The sequence below is a fragment of the Salminus brasiliensis genome, chromosome 17 (genome assembly GCF_030463535.1).
Source record: "Salminus brasiliensis chromosome 17, fSalBra1.hap2, whole genome shotgun sequence".
In the NCBI taxonomy this organism is placed as follows: Eukaryota; Metazoa; Chordata; class Actinopteri; order Characiformes; family Bryconidae; genus Salminus; species Salminus brasiliensis.
Genome location: NC_132894.1, coordinates 29,600,390 through 29,628,025, shown reverse-complemented (window position 1 = coordinate 29,628,025; position 27,636 = coordinate 29,600,390). Strand labels below are relative to the sequence as shown.

Below are 27,636 nucleotides of genomic sequence, written 5' to 3'. Positions count from 1 at the left end.
ATCAGTCAGAATCACAGTGTTCACAAAAATTCTAATGATGACAGTTCCTCGGTTGTACACTTTTATGTTGTCTTTATGCTTTTAAAAAAGTATTTTTGAGTTATAAAATAACCATGAAAACTGATTTTGTGAGGAGGAAGTCTGTCCGTAAGTCTGTAATTCTCTTTTCTTACGGCCTTTTAAATTTGCTAAATTTAGCTGTTTGGCATGCATTCATGAAAAAGAAAGCACATATAGCTTATTTATATTTGCTTACATAATTTATACAAAAATCTTTTGTTCAGCTGTGCAGCTGTTGTTCCTAAGACACACCACATGACCCAAACCACAAAACACCACATGACCCAAACCACAATCTAGTTAGACAATGACTGCATTCATGAATTAAATTATTGTAAATTGCTATTCAATAAAAAAAGAACAACAATTTTTTTTATCATCTCTTACCTTATATTTATGCTGATACAGCGAATTACTCTATTCAAATATCTTTCTTATACTTCTGCTGGGAGCCATTATTATACACCTACATACACACACACACACACACACACACACATTATATATATATATATATATATATATATATATATATATATATATATATATATATATATATATATATATATACATAAAATATAAATAATATATATATATTATGCTACCATATAATTATATATATAATTATATATATAATTATATGGTATTTATATGGTAGCATGCATTGCCAAGGCAGCACTAATCGACAGAACACCACACTATAAAGTGCAGGTGAGAAAATGCCCTTAGAGCAGGGAAAATCAACTATGCTTAATTACTACTACTCAATTAAAACACAACAAGAACAGTGAAGATTGACAGTTCAGGTTTATTGTTATTTTCTCTATGAATACAGTAACAGAAGTTTACCAAAGTGAAAGGGGATGAAAGATGAGATGATCAAGCCAAAACACAGTAGCATAGAAAACTGACTTATTCCAAGTTGGGGGATTTTAAGTCGGTAGGGTGGGGAAGGCCGTGCAGAGGCTGCGTCCAAAACGGCATATTCTTATACTAAGAATATGTCAAAATAGCACATCACCACTAGTAGCACATTCATTAGTATCGTACCTAAAGTCTACACTTTTGGACGCAGCTGGAATGTCAATAAGTCTATAACCTTATTAGAAAATCAAGTACATGGAAGAGTCCTCGCTTCTCACATGGAAGTATCTACTGTAGATCTACAGTACATCACATGGACAAAGTAACAGTCTTTTAAAAAAGTGTTTACAGTTAGATTTCCTTTCCTTTGAACTGAGCTAAAACCTCTTTGGCTCTGAAGAAGAGTAAGACTTGAACTTTTAGCCGTACAGAACGGTTCTGGATTAGGGTGAAGTGAACGCAAGCCGTTGTGGGTTGCATTGCCAATATTAACTGCATTAAGCATTTGGATCCAGGTTTTTAGCTGAAGAAAAGCCTCACCTACATCGTCTTTGTACTTCCCATACGTCTCCCAGCTAAAACAGCTTTTCCAGCATCCCACAAAGGGATTGATTAACACCCAGACTGGAAGGGGAGGCTTCAGTTTAACATCTGTAAATAGAAACACCTCTTTAAAGCAACAACATACAGTTTCTACATTTCCAGCAGTATTTTAAGGCCTCAAGCTGTGTCCTGTGTATCAAACCTCAGCACATCCATAGCAAGTTCAGAACTGACACATATACATAATTTCCGACGTATATTAACATTCATGCTCACAATAATGTTTTCGTTTTCAATCCTGTCTAGAATAGTTGCAAGTGAAATGTAGTCCAAGAGGGGAAAATCACTGTGTGTTAGCCACTGAAGATCCGGTGCATCCAGTTTGGTCAAATATTCAAAAGCTATTTTTTTTCCTTAAAGGGGAATTCCAATAAAATTGTCTGCATGAATTCATCTTTGAGTGGTTATGTGAAATATTTTTTTTTTTACCAAATCTTCCTCCTACATTTAGTCAATTATCCAACTTACTCCTTATTTCACTCTCCCCACATCACATGTAATGCTCCATACACTGGGAGAGTGAGCACTGACACAAGTGCAATGTCACAGGGCAACCAACCAACCAACCTGGCCCATGCCAGCCAGCATCACACTAAAGTGATGTGGGAAGAGAGAGAGAGAGAGAGAGAGAGAGAGAGAGAGAGTTAGAGTTAGAGTTAAAGACATCTACCTACCCAGAGAGAACAAGATCACCCAGGCTCCGGCTGCTGATGGCAGGCAGCATGACCACAGACAGTGGTAGTGATAGGAACCTAGAAAATTTGTTAATTTACTATACAACATTTATTTAGTGGCTAAAACAAACAGTAAATCTCCTAAATTTGCAGATATGTAGCATTGTTGATGGTAAAGCTGTAGTAAATCTGTAGAATGTTTTCTTTGGGAACTATTTCTTTCTTTACAATACCCTGTATGTATCCCTCCACCATGAACAATTATTGTTATTTATTTATTCATTTATATTTTTCAAGCCAAATGCTTTTAACAAAACTGTCCCAGTCATCTGAAAATGTGTTCATAATCTTTCCATTTAATAACTTTCTGTGACCTGGCTTTACTTTTAGTGCCACGAACAGCTTTAGATGTCTGCTTTCATTCACCACCACTATAAACAATATATACACCAATACACCACTATATTCTGCCTTTCTACAGAATGAAGCATTTCACACTGAACCCCTCTGAGTAAGTGATTCGTCTACATTTTAAACATTCGATTATGTAGAAAATTTGGTCAATTGGAATACCCCTTTAACCCACTTCCAAAATAAAAAGGTGTAAAATGTTAAGCTCCATAATACTGTCCTTTTTTTCCCCCATTTACCAGCAAACACAAGACGCACAGATGTGATAACCGGTCATTCACCAAAACTGTGAGCTGAACTGTCCAGGAAAGTCATTCCCCTTGCCGAGCACAATATCTCACAGAATGGTGTTAAACTTTCTAAAATATTTATTATGAAATTTTGACAAACAATTGAGAACAAAGTTTTGAATATTCATAATTAAGACAGGTTTGACCATGTTCAGTTCATTTTTCTTAGATTATATTAAAAACATCTGATATTTCTTGGATATATGTTTTAAATAAAATCCATATAAAAGCGCCGTTGTTCAAAGGAAAAGGTAGCTTTTTTTCTAGAAACAAGGAGTTTATATTAACACACACTACATTAAAATTGGCTTCTCTGTGTCCTACACAAAACAAAGTAAATGAGACCTTTCCGGCCTGCTGTCGGAACCAACCGAACGTCACAATTTGCATATCGATGAAAACAACTTCCCTGCATTTGGTTCACTTTAAGTTCAAAGTAACAGACAGAAAAAATGAACAACAAGCCAAGCTGTGCAAGTAAGATGGCAGTCCCGTAACATCCCTCGTAACCATAACCGGGTAGAGTCTCCGCCAGCCTGTGGCTGCAGTGAGACACTAGTAGAACATTTGGCTGAGGCTCAGTGATGGCACACTCTGGTGTGGATGGAAGTGGCATCGCCCCGTCTGTGCAGGGACTAGCGGTTGTTGGTCTGGACGTGCGAGAGGGGCCGGGAGCGGGGCTGCTGGGGGCTTTGGTTGCTCTGTCTCTTGTGTAAAAGCCTCTTGCCCTGCTCCTCTTTCATGAAGAGCTCTACAATCAGGTTCTTCTCCTTGTGGATCTGCACACTGATGTCTTTGGGGATGTCTGGGATCAGCCAGTCCACAAAGTCGCTCATCAGCATCACAACATTCTGTGGAGAAAGACACATTATGAGTCTGTGATGCTGGTCCAGGAATGTCCTACTGAATCTAATTTGCACAGGTTTTCCCATTCTCACAAAGTGGTCGATCAGGCTGGGTCTGATGTAGCCGGGGTGTGATGCTTGCTTTGCTTGTACTGCACTGGAGCTTTGAGACTAATGTCTTCAAACACAATGATGGCCTATTGCAAACATTGTTTGGGGTTAACATTACTGTTAGTAAGTGCCATCAAGTCATATGAAATCTGCTAGTCTTCAGTTTTGATCTTTGGGCTTCTTAATGGCTTGTTATAATTTCTTTGATGGTATACATTATTCAGCCATATCTTCTTGTTGTAAGAAGTATCTGTTTCTTTCCATTTTCTTTCCAAACATTTCAGAGCATAATACACTTCTTACATAGGACTTAAATATACATTTATGTCTAAATTTATTTATAAATATTTATAAAATAATATTTATTATGATATAATGACAAACAATTACAAACGCCATTAGGACCATGCTATTCCTTAGATTATATTAAAAAATTATATTTCTTATATATTTATTTCCAGGGGGAAAAAGGTAGTTTAAGGTAATAGTTAAATTATTATTCTAGAAATTATTAGAAAAAATATTTATTAATTGTAATTCTCAATTATATTAAAATTATTTTAGAAACTGTGTTTTTTGTTGAAATTGCTCAAAATATTTTTCTATCAATTATAATTCTCTACATTATAGAAATAAATTCTAGAAATGATTGGAAAATGTAGCTTTTTCAATACATTTTTCTAGAAGATAAAAAGGAAAAAGTGTAGTTTTCATCTAAAGATGATCATTATAGAAATTATTAGAAATAATTTAGCTTTTCTTATAAAAGGTGGTGGCAGTAAGATATCCTAGTCTGCCACAATGAGGGTAGTGTTGTTACCCACTACCCTTTACCAACCGACTCAGTTCTTCTCATAATACTGTATATCATAGAAAGTCTATGAATGACAGACTATTCTTTTATATTAGCCTTTTAGGTCTACAATCAGACCAAAAAAGAAGACCACAGACACAGTCTACAGTTCTATATGTGGAAAACATGGTTCGTCATGGTTTTATTTTTAAGAGTGTACCTGAAACACGATGACAAAAGCCAGGCGGGCGGCCAAAATGTTCCAGAATTCTCTAGACAGTTCATATGGGGTGTCTGACCATGGTGGGTCTCTGTAGTCCTTGTACCTAAACAACATATTCACACAATGAAGATCACAAACACATACCACTGAGATTATTTAACAGTGTTCAAGTCATAACACCAGGCACCTGCAGATGTCCACTTTGTAACCCAGATGCAGCGGTTCTAGAGGGTCTGTATTGGGTTGGAAGTCGGTGACGTTGAAATAGGAGAGAGTGTGGTTGACGAAGCCGTGCAGGGTCCCATCAGGGCTGTACACGTACTGGTAAACCAAGCGTGGGATAAAATCGGACGTGAAGGAGATCACAAACGCCTGAGGGGAGAGACACAATGAACTCTCCTGACAGCATTAGATAAGTATTATAATATATATAATCCTCTAATGGATTGTAAGTAACCCATCAGGGAGTGTGGAGTTAGTATAAGGAGTGGCTTCTACAAAGGGTGCGGTTTGCAGTTCAATGAGTTTCGTTGCTCAATACATGAGGCACCAGAGGCACTTGGTGATGTAAATGGGTTTCACTTTAATGACAGCTTAATGACCTGAGCAGTTGCTGCCTCATAAAAGCGCCTCGACAGACTGGAACGAATCTGGCGCTGCTGTTTGTCACTAAATGTGTACAGAGATATCGAGAACTGGAGAACTTACATTCACAATGACCGCAACTTTGCTCAGTCCTCTCAGAAGGTTGTACCAGATGCCTGGAAAATACAGAGAACGAATTTGATGAAAGGTAATTGAGGAAAGCTTATTTCTGCTACTTACATCCCTGAATGGCCACAAGGTGGTGCTAAAATACTGCCACCAGTATACGCCTGCTTTAAGAATCACTACATTATCATACAGAAAAGTCTTAGTGTAGGAATCTTTCTTATGATTAAACATACAAACAAGAGACATCCGAGGTCATCACTACATTCAGAAAATAAGCTCACAGTAATCAGTTTATGACTGATGTACGGAGAAGCACTGCTGTGAGGATCTGGCTGTATTCAAAAGTGACAAGAGTGATCACCACCCCACCTCATCCCCGACTCATTCCAAAAGCACTGCACAGAGCACCACCCATCATTCCAGAGAACACAGTTCACTGCGCCGCACCTTAATGCTGGTTCATGAACCAGGCTTGTATGAGTGTGGAGAACCTTTTAATGGTCTAAAGAACCTTCATTTGATGTAAAGGTTTTTTTTCACACAGGTTTCTTTATTGAAGCAAAAGTGGCTCTTCAGTGGCAACAAAACATTCAAGCATAGAAACCACTGACTTTACTTAAGGACCCCTTTTTAGTGAGGGTTTATATGCACCCAAGTCAACAACGTCAGACTGCACCTTATGAGTCTAAGCCCAGTTTGGACAAACAGTGACCAAACAGTGCACAGATACTTACCAATATCTTTGGCTCTAGCACCGATGGGCCGCCTGAACTCAGTAACGAACTTCTTGGCGTCAAGGCGGATCTCGATGATGTTGTTTAGGAGCGCAAAAAGAGGAGCCAGAGGGAAGGAGGCCACGAACAGTGTTACCATCCCGAACTGGATGACTAGATAGGGAGGAAAACCAACCGATCAACCAACCAACCAGCCATCAAACAAACCAACAAAAAACATGCTGGGACATTTTTGAAAGAACTTCCTAAAAACGAAAGCTAATCAAAGTAGCTTAAGGCCTCAGAGAAATCACATGGTTGGGGCAAGTGGCCAAAACGATCGTAAACGCAGCACCTCGGATCAGTAAATTACTGCGGCTTCACAGGGCTCATTGTTACCTGCCAGATGCGCCCAAAGCAACATTCTTTCTAATGGACCGTTACTACTCTGAAGCGGAGCAGTGTAGTGGTGTGCTTTGTTAGGAGTTAGCAGAGGGCATATGGGCAGTAGCAAAGAGAGGGAGGAAGAGAGGGAAGGGCTGAGAGGGTGAGTTATTAATGAATCCACACCAGAACTAAAGCTCATAATCTCGGCGCTACTCTGCCGGGCCCCCTCTGGACCCACAATGCCTTGCTCTTAGCAGGAGGCCAGCCTACGCTGTAGCCTAGTGAGAGGAGATGAGAGGGCACTGAGAAAGCACACGGCTCGCGTTCTGCAGCCTTGCTTTCATTGGAGCTGGCAGAAAGCAGACGGCGCTCACTGTCTAAGGCTGGATTAGGTACCACCGACCTAACCAATATCCCCTAAATCTATAGGCCAACTGAGGACGGCCTCAAGACCAGATGAGGTACCACAAAGTACTTGATGGAATTGGAAAGCCTGTGTGTTTTGTACTCAGCGTTCCAAGGAATATCCCTCTGCGCTCCACTGTGCCAAATATGGAGATTCCTAAAGACATTACTAACCGCAGATTACAAGGCTGAACACGTAGGATTGCCAGATTTATTACAAAAATATATATAAATAAATCAACAGGGCTCGTGATGCACTCGTTTCCTCGTGACTCACAGGTTTTTTCTGATCCTGGATCAGTCTGCCACCATTCTGCAGCGCATTCAGTACTTGTGTGCATGTGTGTGTGTGTATGTGTGTGTAGGCGTGTAGTGACTCACTCATCTCCATATACTCTGGATTGAGGCCAACATAGGGGTTGAGGAAGTGGTCCTTCTCATGGCGAGAGAGTGTTTTGTGAAACTCCTCTTCCTGTTTGGAGTCTCTCTTCGACTTGCGACGGCGAATCAGTTTCTTCAGTTTACTGTAACACACGAGTGGGTAACATGCCAACATGTCAGTATCGGCATCCTTATAAATGATTCTAATTATTGTTGTCATTATTTATCAGGATGGAATTGAATAATTAATTTATTTAAACGATTTATTCTGATCAAATTACACAATACACTCTTAACAATAAAGGTGCTTTTGAAGGCGTGAAGAAGCATTTAAAGGTCTAAAGAACCTGCACGTGGATGTGAAGGGTTCTAGCGGTTCCTCTATGGCATTAACCATTTGAAGCACCTTTATTTATTCATTAATTTTTGTAAAGCACAATTTTCCTCTACAGGTTTAGATAGCTTGTTATCCAACCCACTCGTTAGTACTCTCCCTCCATCACATGTAATGCTCCAGACACTGGGAAGGTGAGGACTGAAACATGCCTCCCGCCTGCCGCCAATGCAACCAGCTGCCGCCAATGCAACATCAACGGGTAACCAATGCGCCCCCAGCTGGCCAGCATCACACTGAAGCATCACACCTCTACCCACCCAATTGTGCTCTCTCAGGCTCTGGCTGCAGATAGCAGACAGTATGACCCAGGATTTAAACCAGCGATTCTCAGGTCATAGTGGCAGCGCCTCAGTCCATGGATGACTGAGAACCCCAAAGCACCTTTCTTTTTAAGAGTGTGCACTTAAAAGGAACCTAGATTATCCTTGGCATAGTTGAATAATGAGAGTTTGGTTCATGGAAGTGACAAACTGTAAACCTCAAGCTGTTCATTGACAAGTAAAATTCCATTACCAGCTCACTAACTCTGATTTAACACCATTAAGCCTCGTTTCACCAAACCAGGTCCTGGATGAGAAGTATAAATAATGCTAGATTCCAATGAGGAGAGCTTTGGAGATGTTTTAATGAGCACAATGATGTAAAATTATGACTTTTTGTATGAATGTTATTAGTATTTATTCTAACATTAGTGTTTTGCTGAGTAAATAAACACTTACTTTTGCACCTTTGCACAATGCTGTAAATCTAGAATACTGAACAACTGCATCCATTACATAATTCATATTGGATTTCTCCTCCTGGCCATTCCAAAATAGCTAGTTTTGCACATTTTGAACATAGACACATTGTATGTACATTTCGACTTCCTTGCAAGTGTCCGAAAAGCTTTAAACATGACTGCAACGATTGTCGTCTACCAAATTGTAAAGATTCATGACGTTATATATGTGCCGTGTTGCTCACCCTTACTGTAACACAGGCTGTTCACACAGTAATCCAAATGCCGTCCACGTAAACGGCACACATGGCCATGCTAATCACAGTTTACAAGAAATTGCTTGACGTAAATATCTGTGAATACTTTGCGTGAGGTGCGTTCATGTCTTATTTAGACAGGGAAAACGTCACCACCTGACTCCCCTCCTTAAACTGGTCAAGACATACTGTTCTAGTACAAATAAAATGAGGTGTAGCCGAATGTCACTCAGGAAAGTTGGAACGTTGTTTTTGAAAGGTAAGTAACAGCCTCCTCCTGCGAGCTGGGAATATGCATACTTAATTATATGTACTCACGGAATTCCGATCTCAAACAAGTTGTTCTGGATGAGCTGCTTGCCCAGCATGGTGATGCACAGTTGAATGCACAGTTCCATCAGACAGCCGGCGTGAGCGCACTAAAGTAGGTGCAGCAGAAGCAGAAACACGGTCATTCAATACATTCGATGAGTAATGTCAGTACAAGCCTTATTTCACAAAGTTAAGGTATAGTGATGCGTGTGTGCGGGTTATTCATAACCGGGAAGGTGGGAAGCGTAACTGTAGTAATTTACACAAAAATATTCCAGATCCCAAACCCCCAAAACAGCCAGTGAGTGTTTGGGTGTCCAAACTTTGCCTCTTTAGTTTTGTACTGAAACTACATGCTAATACCTAGCTAACAAGAAAATGAAGGTTATATTCCACCAATTAACCACCCAAAATAATTTGGAGAGGTCATTACCTGCAGATTACCAGAATACTTTGCAGCATCAACTGTTTCTGGTTTTGGTGCACCTTCTCTGCATCTCTGGCCTAGGATTCCCTTTCTTTTCATGTTTTAGGAATGAGTTCTAGATATAGGCTAGACTGAGCCAGAGTTGGGCAAGAAAGACCAGGCTTCAGATGACAGACCCACCAGGAACACTTTCGAACTTCCCACTGGTCAGTCAATGCCATTAATTATCTATAAAAATGGGCAAAAGTACCTTGTATAGACAAACCCAGTAACAGTCATACTATAGCCTGGATTATGTCCAGTACATTTCTGCATTTACACTACATGTCCAAATGTTTGTGGACACTCCTTCTAATGAATGCATTCAGCTACTTTAAGTTGCACACATTGCAGACACAGGTGTGCAAATGCACACACACACACACACACATATATATATATATATATATATATATATATATATATATATATATATATATATATATATATATATATATACACACACACACACACACACAGCTTAACATGAACCTATTGGCACCTTGCCTAATGCCAGGTGTGGGCTAGAGGGGTATAAAGCCCCCCAGCGTTGAGCTGTAGAGCAGTGGAACTGTGTTCTCTGGAATGATGGTTGGTGCTCCATCCAATACTTTTGGGATGAGTTGGAGAGTTGGGGATGAGGTGGGGTGGAGATCATCCAACATCCTGACCACACTAACACTCTTGTTGCTGAATGCAATCAAATCCAAAATCTAGTAGAAAGCCTTCTACCCTGGACAGTAGAGACAGTTACTCCAATACAAGAAATTTTTATATAAAGTACATAAATTTTTTTTTTTTTTTAATACCCTTGATTTCGGAAGAAACAATGAATGAGGAGGTGTCCTGATACTTTTGTCCATGTAGTGTATGTCTATATAGTATAACAGGGCAAAACCAAAGAAGCAAACCTTCCACACCAAACAAGAATTTTTTTTCTTCACCAAACTTCATTTTAAGCACAACAAATGTCATCACCGTTCAAATACGCACCTCCTCCATCCGGTAAGACCCTATCACATAGAAATAGTTGCCTGGCCGGCCAATGAGCCTGAAGGTATAGGACAGACAGAGAGAGAAAGGTTAAGATGAGAGCTGCTCATTAGCTGCCACACTAAGTGCACTTTTCTGTACCTGGGCCTTAGAGAGCATAAGAGCCCAGTATAAAGAGGCTACGAGGGGGAACAAATAATGAGAGTACAACCAATCTTTCCAGCACAGCTTGAAACAGAAAACAGCACAGCAGGCATGCTCATGGCTGTGTTAGGAGGAGACAGTTGATGAACGAGAGTGACAGAAAGGAGATGTTCCAACCTGCCTCTGAAGAACGCCAGGTAGACAATCGGGGTGAAGGCGTTTGCAAACTTCAGGACGAACGCCTTGAAAATCAGTCTCTCCTCAAAACTTCTGTCAGTTTTCGGGACCTCTGCGAAATCGGGAATACTTTTATTACCTTATTTTTCTGGAACAAAATATGAATGCTTGAAAGTTTGGAAGCGCCATATTAATAACTGTGATTTTGCCCAATAATAACTTTAACAAATGAATGAATTTAATTTATTAATAACATTAATTTATTTACTTTCCTGGTACATGCAGCAATGCAATATAATGTATTATATTATAATGATCTATTTATAGTCATTTCTGGCTATTTGCGTGAAGATCTGTTCACCACTTTTCAAATATAAGATATTTTAGTGTATAGTTGTGTAAAAAGAAAAAAGAAAAAAATAGGTTTTTTTAAGCATATTTAAACTTAAACACTTGCTCTTCATTTTAACAGAGATGACAGATGGTAATATACCAACAACAAAGAAAACTGCAGATTAGTCTGGGAAGAGATTTAAACAGATTTCAGAATAATTAGAAATCAGCAGTTCCACCGTCCAGTGGGACACATTATAAACAACTGCCTTTACAGAACTGGATCTGTTTTTTTTTCACATGTAGGGAATTACAGCGGATACAGCTCATGTTCTAATCATCTGCTGCTGATGTGGAGCACCTGAATCTAATCTAATTTTAGCCATTTTAAGCATTAATAAATGTGGGGTGTCCTAACTTTCTCCTCTCACTTGTTTTTGAATAGGTAAAATGTCTTCAGTGTTATGTGCTGATTTTTGTTACATCCATCTCTCAGTATCGTTCAAATAAACGTCTATGACGTTACTCGCACCTGCAACAGTTGTGATTGGTTTGATAATACTGAAAATGGTAGATATAGAGTTTAAAATGCTGATTCCAAACTTTTGAACAGATGTTTTGCCTTTATTTGCAATCAGGTGCTGAAGTGGGAACTCACCCAGAACTGTGAGCCACCGTGCCACAACTCCATAGATCTCATCCATGATGATGATGATGATGAGGTTGATGACAGCAGCTGTGGTTTTGACCGTGGCCCGGATGTTGGAGCGGAAGGTGGAGGTGGAGCTCATGTGCAGGGCGGTCTTAATGGAAATCCTGTACAGAACCACTCCGAACACGATGGAGAAGGTCACACAGATCTGTACAGAGCAGAGTTGCAGGTCAGTATGCAGCCTTTTCTATTCCTGCATATGTTGCAATATATATATAAAAAGAAAATCTGAGCCAGTGAGTTTCTAAGTTTTTCTGCAATAAACTGTTTCACACTAAACTGGTTGTGAATGATTTTGACATCTCAACCACTGAATTATGCAGAAATTCAGAGCATTCAATGAAACAAATGCAATATTTATAATAAAATATATATGTTAGAGATACAATGAGATTCATATGTAAGGCTTTCATACCATGAAGACCATCATGATAAGGATGGTCATGTAAGCTGGCATCCTGTCTGTGCATGTCAGCTTCTTCTTCCTAGGCTAGAACAGAAGCACAAGAAGGTGTGAGATCTACTTGCACACAGACATATGCATATGCACACACAGATCTAAACACACTAGTCTGGGCGACATCAGTCGTGACTGCTCCTGCAGACACAGCCGTCATCGCTCCGACCTGAGGGCGAGCGACCACGGCCCAGCCAAGCACATCAAATACGAGCTGCGGGACATGATTCACTATCAAGCGGTCACATCTCATTCCGGTATTCAACAAAATGGGTCAAACATCTTTTAAATGTATATTATTCAGTCAACCAGGAAGCTTCCTGACCATAAACAAGCTTGCAAGCACAGGAGCAGGGTCATAAAAACCAAAGAATAGAGTGGAAATCGCTGTGGTGTGAGCCACGACCAATCTAATACAGCTTGGAAATGGAGATAATGGTTGCAAAGAGGAGGAAGGTGGGTCAAAGCTCATTAAACAGCTGCAGGTATCGTTGAGTCAGCTCTGTCTAGCTCTGGCTGCGTAGCTGTGGGGATGCTTTGCAGTCGGGAGAGCTGTCCGACACCTGTTCTGTTCTTCAAAGGTAAAGTGTGCAGCAATAAAGGCCAATGTGTTTCCAGTACTACAGCATGGGGAATTACTGGATTATGATTATGATTATTATTTATTTTTAAAAACAAACAAATTAGTACCTCTGAATTGGCAACTTTATATTGCTGCTGTCCAATGAAAAATGTATGTATGTCCATTTTTGTCTTTCACTATCGTTTGAACCCTGTAACTACACTGTGTAAATAATACTGGATGGACACCCAATGCCCTAATAGCTGGTATTTCCCCCCTTGCTTAAAAAAGTGTCTCTGACATCAACTGGGAGAATGCTTTTTTTCCCCCACTCCTCCAAGCATAACTCTTTCAGCTGTGTGATATTTCAGCTATAATTTCTTTTAGACAGATGTTCTCAAATTTTCCTCAAGCACCTCTGATACGATGCAGAATTCTTAGTGGATTCTATGTTGGAGAGCTCTCCAGGCCCTACTGCAGAAAAGCAGCCCCAAACCATGACATTTTCACCTCCATGCCTCACAGTAGCTGTGGGCTCTTGTGCTCAAATGCTGTGCATGTCCTCTGTTACTGTGTCCAGATCATTCAACTTTGGACTCATTTGTCCAAAGCACATTGTTCCGGATGTCCTGGTCTTTGTCTAGGTGCTCTCTGGAAAACTTTAGTCTGGCCTCCCATGAAAATCAAAGTGTGTGGTCTCTTTCTGAGGGAAGATGCTGTACTTTGTACATCAGGTGTGGATGAGCCACCGGTAAATCCCGTGATGGCATTCTAGCATTGTTGGTGACTTCTTTGTGCATTTTGTGGTCTGCTGTCCACTTGCTGTGAACTTGCTAGGACTGCCTGATCTGGCCATGTTGGCAGTTGTTGTAAATTATTTTGCTGAGAGTGGAGTTGCTGATTTTTAATTGTTATTAATTGTTATTACCACATTTCGAATTCCGAGTTCCAAGTTACAAATTCCACATTACACGTTCCGAATTCCAAATTCTAAATGACATGTTCCGAGTTCTAAGTTCCAAAATCTGAGTTCTGAATTCCACGTTTCGAATTCCAAATTCTAAATTCCAAATTCCAAATTCCACGTTCCGAGTTCTGAATTCCAAATTCTAAATTCTGAGTTCAGAGTTCCTAAATTCTGAATTCCACGTTCCGAATTCCAAATTCTAAATTCCATGTTCCGAGTTCTAAGTTCCAAATTCCGAGTTCCGAATTCCAAGTTCTAAATTCAGAGTTCCCAATTCCGAATTCCAACTTCAGAATTCCGAGTTCCAACATCAGAATTCCGAGTTCCAAATTCAGAATTCTAACAGTTATTTCTAACTGTTTTTCATATCCCTTTCCAGACTCAGCTTCATCTACAACTTTCTTTTTGAAGGCCTCAGAAAACTCTTTGGATCTCATTATGGTGATAACATTCACCTTTCCAATCAAGAGGAAAACAAACTAAATGTCTGAGGTTTAAATAAGACAGGACCCCTTCAAATCCTCTCTAATGATGGTCTACTAATCTGCAGCTAATGTGCTGCACCTGATTTATTGTCTTTTTCATATGACTGTATAATTATTTTCCAACTGGATCTCCTGTTGCATGGCTTCACTCAAAGAACCATTTAAAGCACCTTTGTTTTTAAGACTGTACACTTGACAAGGTAACAAAGTCAATATTCTGGTATCGAGACAACCTTACCTTTGAGGCTGCTTCTTTCTTCAGGTTCTTCTGCATGACATGGAACTCGTATTCTGCTCGTGGGTGGTTCTAGAGAAGACAACAGGTTTTCAGTTCAAACCCGTGTACGGGATCTTTACAGGATTCAGTGCACCAGTAAATACCCAGCTGTTTGAAAGAAGTGGCTGGTAAAAGAGCCCTATGCAGTGAAGTCAAGTGCATGGTGACAGGAACTAAAAGGTACTTTTTTGTTTTTCTGTTTTTTTGCGAAAAGCGTCGCGTTAGCGCTTAGCGAGCGTGTACAGTGCACAGCCTCTAGAACCAGTTCCTTGTGGCAATACCACAGTGCACTCAGCACCGTTACGTTTTCTTTCGTTTACCCCCTTCACTTTAGCTAGTTGGTCCTAACGGTGCAGTGCTCTGAGTGACAGATGGTGGAAAAGTGAGCAGCTTTATGACCCGCAGGGCGGGCACAGGAGAGAGCAGGAGCCCCCCAGACCCCCACACAGAGCAGCTGATGCTTTAAGGAGAAATAATAAAGATTTTGCAGTGTGGGGGTTGTGGCAACCTATCCTCTGGGTGAAAATGGCAAAGACCACAGCAAGAGTGTGAGTGAAGATGGTAGCTGGCCGTTTAGAACATGGGTTAGGTCACTGCTGCTTTGCAACAGCTAAGAGTAGAGTTAGCAAAGAAGTCAATAGCATAAACCGTAAGTCCAAACCTTAAGTTCCTCCTGTACAAAAACACGAACAGAAGAAATCAGTAACAGAACAGACACTTTCATTTCTCACACAACAAGGGCTTCAGGATAAAATCAATAGCTTTGAGAAATATCCCACAGACTAGTGAATTACGCTGGCATCCTCGGCCTCTATCTTAATGGACTATCTTAAGTGAGGAACTAACCTCCTCATCTTCGAAGCCCGTCAGGTCCCAGATGTAATTGAGCCTCATCTGTCTCCTCTTCCAGTGCTCCATGAACATGGTAGCTGCAGAGCATGGGAAATCAAAGTTCAATTCATGGCAAGATGACAAAAAACTTTATCTACTTTTGCTCTGTTTAGTATCGATCTCGGCCAGAAGTGGGTGATTAGTTTGTTAATTAAAGCTGCAAATGCACAGTAAATTGCAGAGTGTGTCAATATCTCATTAAGCTCTCACAAAGAGAATCGACATGTCTCACGTCGACCTCTCAAATTATCACAGTTGAGCCAAAGCTGAGGGAAAGGGCTGTTTTTTTGGCATTTTTGCAAAGCAAGGGGCACATTTCAGGCTGCAGCCAAAATAGTCAGCTTTCTAAGAAGCTCAGCATTTGAGCAAGGGATAAGCTCTGGATTTCAGAGCGAGGGGGATTTAGGTGTGCCAGAAACCCAGAGGAACTGCGATAAAAAAGCAGCGAGACGGGGAGGAAGAGGACGTAGATGAGGGGTGACAGAGGAACAGACATGGAAAAAGTAGTATGAATGCCTACTGAAGTAGGAGTACCATCATCTTAGTGGCAAATTAAGAAGGTATTAAATTAATCAAGTAAACACGTAATCTGAATGCTATTACTGAGCTATTTTACATGAATATTCACCGTACAAAAAGAAGGCCCATGGTTATGGCTTATTTGTTCGAGCTATGTGAACTCAAGGTGGAGTAAATGTTAGCTAGCTAGTGCAAACAGAGACTAATGACAATACACTTAGAAGTAAAGTCTAAGAATTTATGTAACCAGGCAAACCAGAGTAATGAAAACGGCGGGCTGTGGGGTATGCAATGGTTCATTATCATTTAAAGGAACATGCCCCCCATTTAGCCTTTTGAGGGGTGATTGGAGAGGAAAAAAACATGGTTTGAAGTTACTTATATATATATATATATATATATATATATATATATATATATATATATATATATATAAATAAATGTCCATTTTAATGCCAGTTCCCTTTTCTGGAATAAGTCTGTATAAATATACAGATATAGGTTACGGTCAGTTGTATATATGTATATATAGGTGTTGTGTAGCCTTATAAACACTGTCTTTTAGTGCAATTCAATTAGCAAATTCAGACATACTGCTGCCAGAAACAGAGAGGACAGACATGTTTTTCTCTTCCCTTGAGTGGGAAGGGACATCACTGTATTCTTGATGGGACCCAACTATGGCCATTACATGTTATATAACTGAATAACCCTCAGCACGGCTCGCAGAGCTAAAAAAGAGCAGGTCAGAAAGCTGCTTACCCCAGAGCGCCATGAATATGGAGAAGAAGACGGTGGCAGTGTTGTCGAACAGGTGGCTAGCCCTGGCAGTGCCACAGGCTGTGATCAGTTTCCAGTAGCTGCAGGCACGGTCACACAGCGGGCACATGGTGATGTTATTCCTCTCGTCGCAGATCTCCATGCTGAGCGTGTGGGAAAGAATGCAGGACATCAGCATCACACTATCACTGTTCTCTGAGTTAAATGTTCTTTTAACCATTAAGCTATTTCTGATTACACAGCATACAATACAGATCTCTTTTACTGAATGTTTTTTTAACTAACCCTTTTTTGTAAATAAGATGTATAAGGTTGAGGAGCCTCCACAGAATGCAAACGCTCTAGGAAGACCCTAAAATTTATATTGAACCTGTCCTTTATGTAGAGATGTCCTTCATTCTGACAACTCTCAAACATGGTTCTTTTGGGAACGAATGTTGTTCTTGCATGGCTTCCCTTAAAAAATCCTTTTTGGTACCTTTTTTTCCATTTCCATTTCCCACCAACTAGTTAGATCCTCTCCTGTCAGACAATGCGTCCAGCACTGGGAGGGTGAAGGCTAGCAAGAGCTTGCCAACCGCATCTTTTCATGTTGCTGATCTGGGGCTTTTTTTACTGTCTGTGGAACTGGTACTTTGCACAAACTGGATGGAATATTGGATGGAAGAATGAGGACCACCGCAGAAATTTTCAGCATAACCTCAAACCATCAACTGGATGGCCGAAACATGGACAGAATTGGGCACTGCAACAGGACAATGACCCCAAACACACATTTTAAAGATGGTTGTGGAATGGATAAATTGGCTAACATTAGGATTTTCAAATGGCCTTTCCAAAGACCTGATTGAAAGACCGTGCTAGGCGAATTCTGCCAGGTGCTTGTTGGTGGCTACCAAAAGCTTCGGTCCAGGTGTAACTTGTTGAGTGACATTTAACCAAATATTAGAAGCGATGTATGCATATTTATGGCCCAGTGTTTTAAAAAGTGTCCTTTACAAATATGTCCTTTAAAAATATGTATGTTGTACTCTCATTTAAAAGCTAAATACTGCCACAACCAATGAATACAATGTCCATGAGTGTTTGTAAACTTCTGACCACAATTGTAAGTTTCAAATTTTTATTAATTTATTAATAATAATATTAATAATAATAATATGATCTATTACTATTGATTATTCAGATATTGTTGTGCTTTCATCTTTGTTCTATTTAAATCTATTAGGCTCAAAGTGGCTCAGTATAGAGGCTGACATTCCTCATGTACTGTATGTTGTCCCTCAGAATTGCACCCAGCAATTACTCAGTCATGAAAAACCTTCAGAATGTGACCTAGTTTCTTGTTGCCAAAAGTCACATACAGCACCCATTTAAAAAATGTTAGGACATGTCTGCTTAACATTTGTCCCACTTTGACAGTGAAGATAGTGAAGGTATCAAAAGTATGAAAAACATATAATTCTTTTTGGCCTTTGACTATGCAGAGATACTTAGACCAACCCCACCTCTCGAAACTGCTAATTAGCTCAGAGCCATTTACTTTAAATGAAGAGCACATATTGATTAGGATGACAAAAACTCAAACATAAGTGTGAACTTAAGTGCTAATCGAACGGATTACTTTCTTTGTGGTGAGATGGGAGAATACCACTTTTGCCAAAGAACGTCTGTTACTTATTTGCACGGGTATTGATCTTGGTGTTAAGTACTAAGATAGGTGTGGCTATTTTATTTACGCAGCATTTACAAGAAAAGGTTCGGTAAACAGTACATTCAGTCCTAAGTGCGAAACACGCCCAGACATTAAATGATGTTCCTCAAGCCAAGTGGGTCATTAGCACTGCCATTAGCTGAGGAATGTACCGCAACTACTACTCAACATTACTGAATAAAATCATTGTACATATTTTAGTGTTCATAGTCCTGCACTTGAGTACAGACAGAAAGTATAGGGACACCTGTTCATTCATTGTTTCCTCCAAAATCAGGCGCAATTAGAAATTACGGTTTACTGTCCAGGCAAGGCTTTACTAGATCAGTGCATTGCTATAAAAATTTAACTGCATTCCGTAACAAGTGTGTTTGTGAGGTCAGGATGTTGAATGATCACCACCCTACCTCATCCCCAACTCCCCAGCCCATGCCAAAATATTGGGCTCCACAGCTTAAATGTTATTTTTGCTGGATGACCAGACCTTTGGTGCAAAAAAGTTGCGCTGAATTTCCTTGTATTTCTTTGTATATTATCTGCCCAATTTCTCCAGAACTCCAGGTTCTGTTAATCTTACACCTGATTGCCACCCGTCTTGATTGAAACACCTTAAATTACCCCTTTAAATAAAGTCATGTTTAGGAATGTCCCGATCCGATGCATTACATCGGGATGGGGCAGATCCAAGTATATTTTAATGGATTGGGTATTGGCTATTTTAATCCCAATGCACTTCCGAGCCTTTCTTTTTTTTTACCAGCCAGCAGCATTCTCAAAAGGTAAATAAAAGAGTTGAGAGTCTGCAGTTTGGAGCTATTTTACAGTGGAACAAAAAACCTGAAAGGACTCTTTCACACTTTCTGGTGACACTGTTTAAGCAGGGCGTTGTAAGGCAAAATAGTTCCTGAAGAACTTCTTTTGGGTAGCAAACAAAATGGCTACATTTGCATTGTAGACACTGGTGTCCTGGTTTCTACCAGCTCCACTGTGAAGTAGTAGTACTAATGTCAACATATGGTTTTGTTCCATTCTGTCTTTCTTTCTTGGGTGCTTATGAACTGCAGAGTGATGCATCTACTCGCAGTAAAATAACCACAAGAAATGAATAATAATAAAAGTGACAACAAAAAGCTCAGCCTGCCTGAGATCTCCAAACCTTTTTGACAAAATAATGGTATAATGCTGCAGTAAAGGAATCACTTACTGATGAACTGGAAGCCTCAGAGACTAAGAGGATGGGGCGGGGGGCTTGTCATTTGTCTGTGTTTGAATGCCAGCAGCAGCTATTCACACATATCCAGTCTGTCTTCTGCTTCAGCATAAGGGTAAGTGCACTTCAAGAGCGGCATGAATTCAATGCACATGCTGAGAACTGCCATTACAGACTACATTAGAGTCCATTATAACTGCAGACAACCTTACAATTTCATCGCAACTTTTGTCTATCTAATTACATCGCGCTTCGAGAAGCATCAGGAGATCCGACCGCTGGCTGTTAGGCTGGTGAATGAGAGATGTTTTACCTGTGGCAACTTTTTATTTATTTATATAGGACACTTTATACTCAAGTTCTTCCGCTGACCTCGGTTTTGTTTGAGTCCTAAAGTCCTAAAGGCCTTGGTGAGGGACACGTGTCAGAAATCATTAATGTCCCAGTGAGTCATTAATAAAGATATCACCACCGGCCCACAAGAGGCTGAGAAAGTCGTCGTTCTCCTGCTTGTGGCCTTGGACTCATCTGACCTGCCAGCCGCTCGGTCTCCTGAGCCCCCAAATTTATATAAGTCTGATTTGTGACTGAGCTTTAGTGTCCTTTTAGCTCTCAACAGGCAAGGCAAGTGTCCCTGCCGTCTATGGATATTTATAAAGCAAGGAAGGTTAGGCTGAGCGGGCTCGTCACCTCCGAGAACGATGGATGTATAAAAATGACTAGGCAATGTCGAGGAGGCACTTATAAAAGTGTTATCAGACAAAGCTGGAGTTTCGTGAACTCGTCTAGCTCGGCCCTGCAGCACTTTAGCAGCGCCGTGTCTGGGTTAAAAGGAGTTGCGCAGGCTGTCGGGGCTGACCTGGGGATGTTGTCGTCCACAGTGGCGCAGCCATACAGGAATACGATGACGCCCACGATTGCTGCTGGGATCAGCATCTGAGTGTACACACCCAGCCAGGCGAAGTACAGACCCACTTTTTCTCCAAAGTACTTCCTATGCATGACCGAGAGAGAGAGACAGAGACAGAAAAGAAAGTTAAACAGTGTGCAAACTGTGGTTGAAGTGCCTAAAGTAATAGTCTGGCCAACCATAGTGAAGCTATGACACATTTTCTAAAGCTGTTCTTTATATTGTGTCAAATTTCCTGATGATCGGACCAATAGAAATGCTCCAAATGACGTGGAATAAAATCTGTCTACACTGACGTCCACTGAAAGTTAAGTAGTTCTTTTCCCTCTCCTGTAGTTGTTATTTCTATGCAACAGTGACGATGCACTATATGGACAAAAGTATTGGGACACCTGCTCATTCATAGTTTTTTCTGAAATCAAGGGTTTAAAAAAAGAGCCTATCCTGCTTTTGTTGGAGTACCTATCTCTACTGTCCAGGGAAGGCTTTCTACTAGATTTTGGGGCACTGCTGTGAGGATCTGATTGCATTCACCGATAAGAGCATTAGTGAGGGCAGGATGTTGGATGATCACCGCCCCACCTCATCATCCCCAACTCTTCAACACATCTCAAAAGAATTGGATGAGGCACCATCACCATTCCAGAGAACACAGCTCCACTGCTACACAGCTCAGTGCTGGGGGGCTTTATACCCCTCTAGCCCATGCCTGGCATTATTAGGCATGGTGCCATGACATGGTGCCAAGTGTTCTATTGGCAACACTTCACTACAGGGACTACACAAGCTGTGTGTGTGTGTACATCTTGCACATCTGTGTCAGCAATAGGTGAACCTTAGAGCAGCTGAACACAGTCATTAGAAGGGGTGGCCACAAACATTTGGACATATGGTTTCCATCCACTAAGGAATTAAAGAAGCTTTACGTAGCGTAAACTAACAATATTATGTACAAGAAAAATGTTGTTGAATAAGTTTTATTCACAATTCTCACCTGTAATTTTAAGGGTGGAAAGCATGCAATATCAAACAATGCAATATCAAATCGATACAGAAGTTGTAATGACCAAAGGGAGTCCTATCTACTGGGTGGGAATTAGCTTGAGGGTTCTAGGGGTCACAGACTTCCACTGTTTTTAAGTACATTAGCCTTGTAGCCCAAGTGCAAGGTTGGGGTTTCCTTAATGAGAATTATACAAGACTGACACCTAAGGCTCTTCACAGATTCCTTCATTCATGTGTTCTTTATATGAGTTTATATATTTAATATATATACTCATATAAAATATATTATATTTATAAGTTTATTTATTGCTATGCTAATGTTATTAAAATGAAGACCTGAAAACAATTTGGTTTCAGATAAATGTATAAGATTCCAATATGCAAGCTTCATGAACCTTCGCAGTAGGAAGCTAGGAAGTAGTAAATTTGTTAGGAATAAAGAAGATGCTATCAACAGCCATGAAAAATGGAATTGACTGGGAAATGGTTACTACCAAAGGACCAACTCTGGATGACTGGATAGAAATAACTTAAGACATTTATCTAATTATCTCATTTTTTTCAGTAAATATAAAAAAGAATGTATTTTAAAAACATTGGAGTAAATGGATAAAATATTGATAAGAAACGAGACCAAGTGTATTTACAGAAATATGCATAGAATAAAAGTTATTTATTTTTTTGTTTGTTTGTTCAACAGAAGCATTAGAATAATGCAGCTGTGCTGTGTTCTTTTTTTTTTTAGGTTTTTTTTCTACTTTAATGTGCGGCGTATATTCCCAGAATGCACATAGTTTGTTAATGTTATTCAAAAGTTAAAGGCATTGTTAAAGAGAATATAAGGAAAATTATTTTTTTTTACTTATAATGCCTCCATAAACCAAAAAAAATCAAATCACTTGATAGCAAATAGCAAATGAACATGAACAGATATTAATTTTATAATGTTATTATCATTATTGTTATTATGTTCTATTTAGAATTTCTGAAATATGGATCAAGCCAAATACATTTTATTAAGTAGCTTCTGATACTAAAATCCACATTTATTGTATATAAATTATCAGAATAACAATTCATATGTGAAATGATTTCCAGCTTTTTATGAACAGTAGTGTACACTTTATGGCCAAATGCCTTAAAAGAACCTTATCCCTATCATGAGGAATCCAGAAGATACATCTAAAAAACAGTGCTCAAGTTCCTACCTGATCAGTCCTATGGGCTGGTACTTGTAGAAGATGCTGTAACTCGCCCACTCCTCGTACAAGAGCTGCACAGAAAGTAATGGAACTGAACTGACATACATCATAAAACAAGTGCAATTAAGCCATTTGTCAGCAAAGCACAGACATGCTGTGACTGAACACCCCCACATAATGGGAATTATGAAAAGAAGGCGAAACTGATGGATTCAAAACAACCGCATAAAAAAAAGCCTTTTGTGAGGAATATAGTCTGTAATGGGTTCTGTGCTCTGTGCCTTGGGGACACAATGATTAGAAACAAATGAAGCAGGATCGCAAGCAACCATTCGCAAGCCTTTTTAGGGCAAAAGAATGTCTCGCTTTGTGCTTCACTCATACGAAATTCGGGGGCTGAAAACAAGACCAAATTAAGACTATAAAGGTGAATTATTGATCAGATTTGATCATTGATTCAATGATCTATAATTCCCGTAGATATATTTTCATCCCAATATTTTCTCCCAATTTGGTACTGTCTATGAAACCACCAGTTCGTAGCTCCCCCTAGCACTAGCAATGCTCCCGACACTAGGAGTGTATGGATATTTTTTGAACTGCTGCCATTGTGGCATCGTCGGAGAGGAAAGTGTTGGTCGCCCAGCTCCACCGCACCAGCTAACGGACGCCCGTGCAGGCCAACATCGCATTTAAGAATAAACAATTGTGCTCTCTCTAACTACGGCTGCTGATGGCAAAGCAGCATGGTGAGTCAAGTGAAAATATAATAAGATGTGTTATGGTGATTAATCAAGGGCACTAGTTCTTGCACAAAGATGAACTTACAGCTGTAGGCAGTTTCATTTCACACTGATATGAGTGTGGTTGGAAGTCGTAAATATAAGTAATGACTGACTGGCACGTGAAGAGGGGAAATCTCCCAGCCTTTAAGAGTGTTTTGAAGGTCTCCATGTTAGGAGTATATAAAAAACTAGTATTTAGTTTCAATAATGCTCGAGATAGTTCAAAGTAACACTTATAGGACTTTATAAGTTCTTTATAAGGAAGCCGACACTGATACTGAGTAGAGCCTCACTTTGCTCTGAAAACGTCTTCATTTCTTCATGGCATGGATGTTTCCACAAGATTTTGGGAATTATTCCTTTGAGATTCTGGTCCCTGTTGTCCATATTACATTACATAATTACTGCAGATTAATACAGGAGCACTTTCATGCTGCAAATCCACTGTTCTTCCACATCCCAAAGGTATTCTACTGGGTTCAGATCCGGAGACTGGGAAGCCCACTGAATAACTCTAAACTCATTGTCGTGTTCATGAAACCAGTTTGAGAGGACTTCTGCTTTGTGAGGTGGTGGATTATCACGCTGGAAGTAGCGGTTAGAAGATGAAGGTGAATTGCGATCATGAAGGGATGCACATGATCAGCGATGATATTTCAAGCGATAATTCAAGCAATGATAGGTATAAATGGGCCAACAGTGTGTCAATAAAACACTGCGCACACCATAACATCACCACCACCAGCAGGTAGACACAAGGCAGATCAGGTGCATGGATTAGAGCTCCTAATGTCAAATTCTGACCCTACCGTCTGTGTGATTTTTCAGACCAGGCTCCGTTTTTCCAGTCTTCAACTGCCCAGTTTTGGTGAGCCTGTGCCTCAGCACTGCAGCCTCAGCTTTGTGTTCTCGGCTGACAGAAGTGGACTCCCACATGGCCTTCTGCTGTTGTAGTAGATGTGTTCTTACACGCATTCTGAGGTGCCTTTAAGCTCAACTTCGCTGAAATGGGCAGGACAACGGTCACGTAATCCTGTAATATTACTCTCCCGCCTCAGCCCACATACTTCTTTTCAGTTTCAGTGACGGTTCTGTATTTCTCCGAAGTCCAGAAATGCATGTGTACAGCGTGTCCTTCTTAAGGAGTGGCTCAAAGCCTGAATTCTACTTGCTGACTGTAGGGGGAGCCCAGGAGCAAGAATGACCAATTTTCACATAATTCTGCTTTAATTGCAACTGGTTGCAAATTACAAGCTGTTGTCCAGCCTTACATCTCATTTCCTCAGGTTTTTTTTTGCAATACTATAATCGGTCAGTGTAGTACCGATAGATCACGCACCCCTAGTCTCGCTGATGTGAGATGGCAGGGCAAGCTGACACGGATGAAAAAACAAGTGTAGGAGATTGCGAAGGGCACTATAAATCTCTCTCTCTCACCCTTTCTCTTTTTTTCAAACTGTCTGCACAGGAACACAGAAAGCCTGTGATCCCCTCAGAGCTTGTTTACGCAAACTCAAAAAAAAAAAAAAAACCTAAAAAATTGTGAATTCATGCTTTTTCTTTTTCGTAGTGATTTTTTTTGTTCTTGAGAGCAGATATTTGTACAGACTCGCCAGCAAGCCTGCCGTAGCAGCGCTCGCAGATGGTGGAGTGGGAAATTATCCTGTTGCCGTGGTGATACTCTCACGCCGATAATTATTCCTTGTTGAAAGTCTGTGCTGGTCTTGTCCAGAGCCACTGCGGGCTGTCCACGGTCAGGGCTCGGGGCTTGGCTCAAGCCTGTTTTTCTCTCATTTGCTTCATCCTTATGATATACTGAACTGGGTTAAAAAAAATGCTACGAGTCTTAAATCATGCACAGGTAAATATATACAGGACTGGAAAGCGGACTGATGCACGCGGTTAAATATCGAACACTAGCTCTGGGAGATGCATATTAAGCCAAAAGGGCTTGGGTTGGGTTGGGCCCCACTGTTTACAAAAAAAAAATAATGATGCATGAATAATTTTAAAATTTATGATGAATGTTAAATGTTGTCACATCTTGACAGTCGGTAACTTTAGCCAGGTTGTAATAGCACCATAGAAGAGTCAGTTTAAGATACTAACTGTGTCTGTTTGAAAAGGTTACAGATTTTACTGTAATTATACTGGACATTGATTTGTTTGGGATATCAACTGAAAAGCATGGAGAGATGACTGTTCCTCATACAGAACCCCCACTGTCAGGCTATAGAGTCTTTGTATAAGAACTAGAAGCTATAAGAACGATGAACACCATGATATATTTCAGGCTAGCTACCTGGGATGCACCACTTTTTGATTTCAGATACCGGCACCAGACTTAAGTATCTGCCGATATCTGACATAAATACCTGATTGATGGCTATAAATCCTAACATTTATAATATTCAACTTTTTATAGGTTACAATTCTTTATATCTTGTCCCAAATAAGATTTGGGATGCTAAGAACAGCTTTTACTGGTTGAATAACTGCACATTTAAAAAGTTTCAGAGCTATGAAAATATAAAAGTTGCTGCAATGCAGAAACACGTGTGGGTAGGGAAGCATAATTTTGCTAAACTCAACCAAACAGCTTTTAACCGGTGTTTAAAATTCACATTTTAGAGCAGCAAAAAAGACAAATTTAAACACCACATGAAAAGAAATGTAAAAGTTCCATTAAAGGTCTGTTTATTGGTAATTTCTTATTTATGTCTGGCTTTTACTGCCTGTTTATACTTTTAGTTTCATAATAAAGTACTCAAACAAAAATGCTCTATGTAAAAAATACATTAAACAAATAGTAGGGTGTCGGTAAGTCGGTGAACAACATTCACAAATCAATCCCTGAACAATTATAAACAGCTTATACCAGAATTAGAAAAAAATTGGAGAATTGCTGACTGGAGAATCTGATTGCATTTAGTGACAAGAGTGTTTGTGATATAAGGGTGTTGAGTGATCACCACCCCACCTTATTTCCAACTTCTCACAACAGTATTGGATGGATCACCATCATTCCAGAGAACACTGGGAGGGTAATACCCCTCTAGACCATACCTGGCATTAGGCAGCATGGTGCCAATAAGACCAGCTCTGTGTATGTGTTTTGCATTTGTACATCTGTGTCGTCAGTAATGGGTGCAATGGAAGTAGCTGTATACACATTTTGAACCTGTAGTGTATTTAAGCTATTACTGGAACTCCATTTTCATAATGTACTGTAACTAAATTATCTTTGCCTACGTCTGCTTTCAAACTGGGCCGCAGGTACAAAGTGTGAAAGTGGTTCCGGAGGTAAAAGTGGTTCCAGTTACTCAGTGGCTGCTTATTCAGTTTTAGTTGTTAGTTTAATTTGGGTTTTTGTAGACTAAATGAAGTCATAGCATATACTAAAACACATCCATTGCTTTTTGTTGAGAGAAAGGTTGAGATGTTTCTGGGTGTGTATTTATGAAAATAAATCATGTTAATATTCAAAACTATTTCTTTATTCTATCATTTCTATTTTTTTTTCTTTTTTTACCCACATTTCTCCCCAATTTCAGCTAAGCCAACTACCCAACCCACTCACTAGGAGCCCCCCATCTCTTCATCACTTGCAACTACCCCACCCACTCACTAGGACTCCCTGTCGAGTCCAACTGCCTTTAACTTGAGCAGATTATCAGATGTTTCAAAATGTTTTGCCACTCAGTCCGACTAAAGAAGGTGTGTTCCAGCAGGACACTCTATTAATTCTCTATAAATTAAAAAGGACAAACAACTGTAACAGGTTGTACTGTCACACTGTACTGTCATACTGTCACAATACAGAACCTTCCATCCCAAATAATAAAAGACTCAACACTATACGACCATACCAATATAGGACCTAATA

At 39.9% G+C, this 27,636-nt stretch overlaps 1 protein-coding gene across 2 annotated transcripts in view; it reads right to left on the bottom strand.

Moving 5' to 3' along the window:
• Positions 1-848: 848 nt before the first annotated feature.
• Positions 849-27,636, bottom strand: part of ano1a (anoctamin 1, calcium activated chloride channel a) — a 47,290-nt gene continuing 20,502 nt past the window's right edge. For both annotated transcript variants that reach the window (XM_072660325.1, XM_072660324.1), the window contains exons 10-25: positions 22,972-23,036; positions 20,708-20,842; positions 16,907-17,067; positions 15,581-15,663; positions 14,696-14,764; positions 12,402-12,476; positions 11,933-12,134; positions 10,942-11,053; positions 10,621-10,678; positions 9,168-9,268; positions 7,475-7,617; positions 6,323-6,475; positions 5,583-5,635; positions 5,062-5,246; positions 4,872-4,977; positions 849-3,753 (exon numbers count right to left, since the gene is read on the bottom strand). In XM_072660325.1, the coding sequence (XP_072516426.1) occupies positions 3,538-3,753; positions 4,872-4,977; positions 5,062-5,246; positions 5,583-5,635; positions 6,323-6,475; positions 7,475-7,617; positions 9,168-9,268; positions 10,621-10,678; positions 10,942-11,053; positions 11,933-12,134; positions 12,402-12,476; positions 14,696-14,764; positions 15,581-15,663; positions 16,907-17,067; positions 20,708-20,842; positions 22,972-23,036 (1,917 nt within the window). In that variant the 3' untranslated portion in view covers positions 849-3,537. The remainder of the gene's footprint in view (positions 3,754-4,871; positions 4,978-5,061; positions 5,247-5,582; positions 5,636-6,322; positions 6,476-7,474; positions 7,618-9,167; positions 9,269-10,620; positions 10,679-10,941; positions 11,054-11,932; positions 12,135-12,401; positions 12,477-14,695; positions 14,765-15,580; positions 15,664-16,906; positions 17,068-20,707; positions 20,843-22,971; positions 23,037-27,636) is intronic.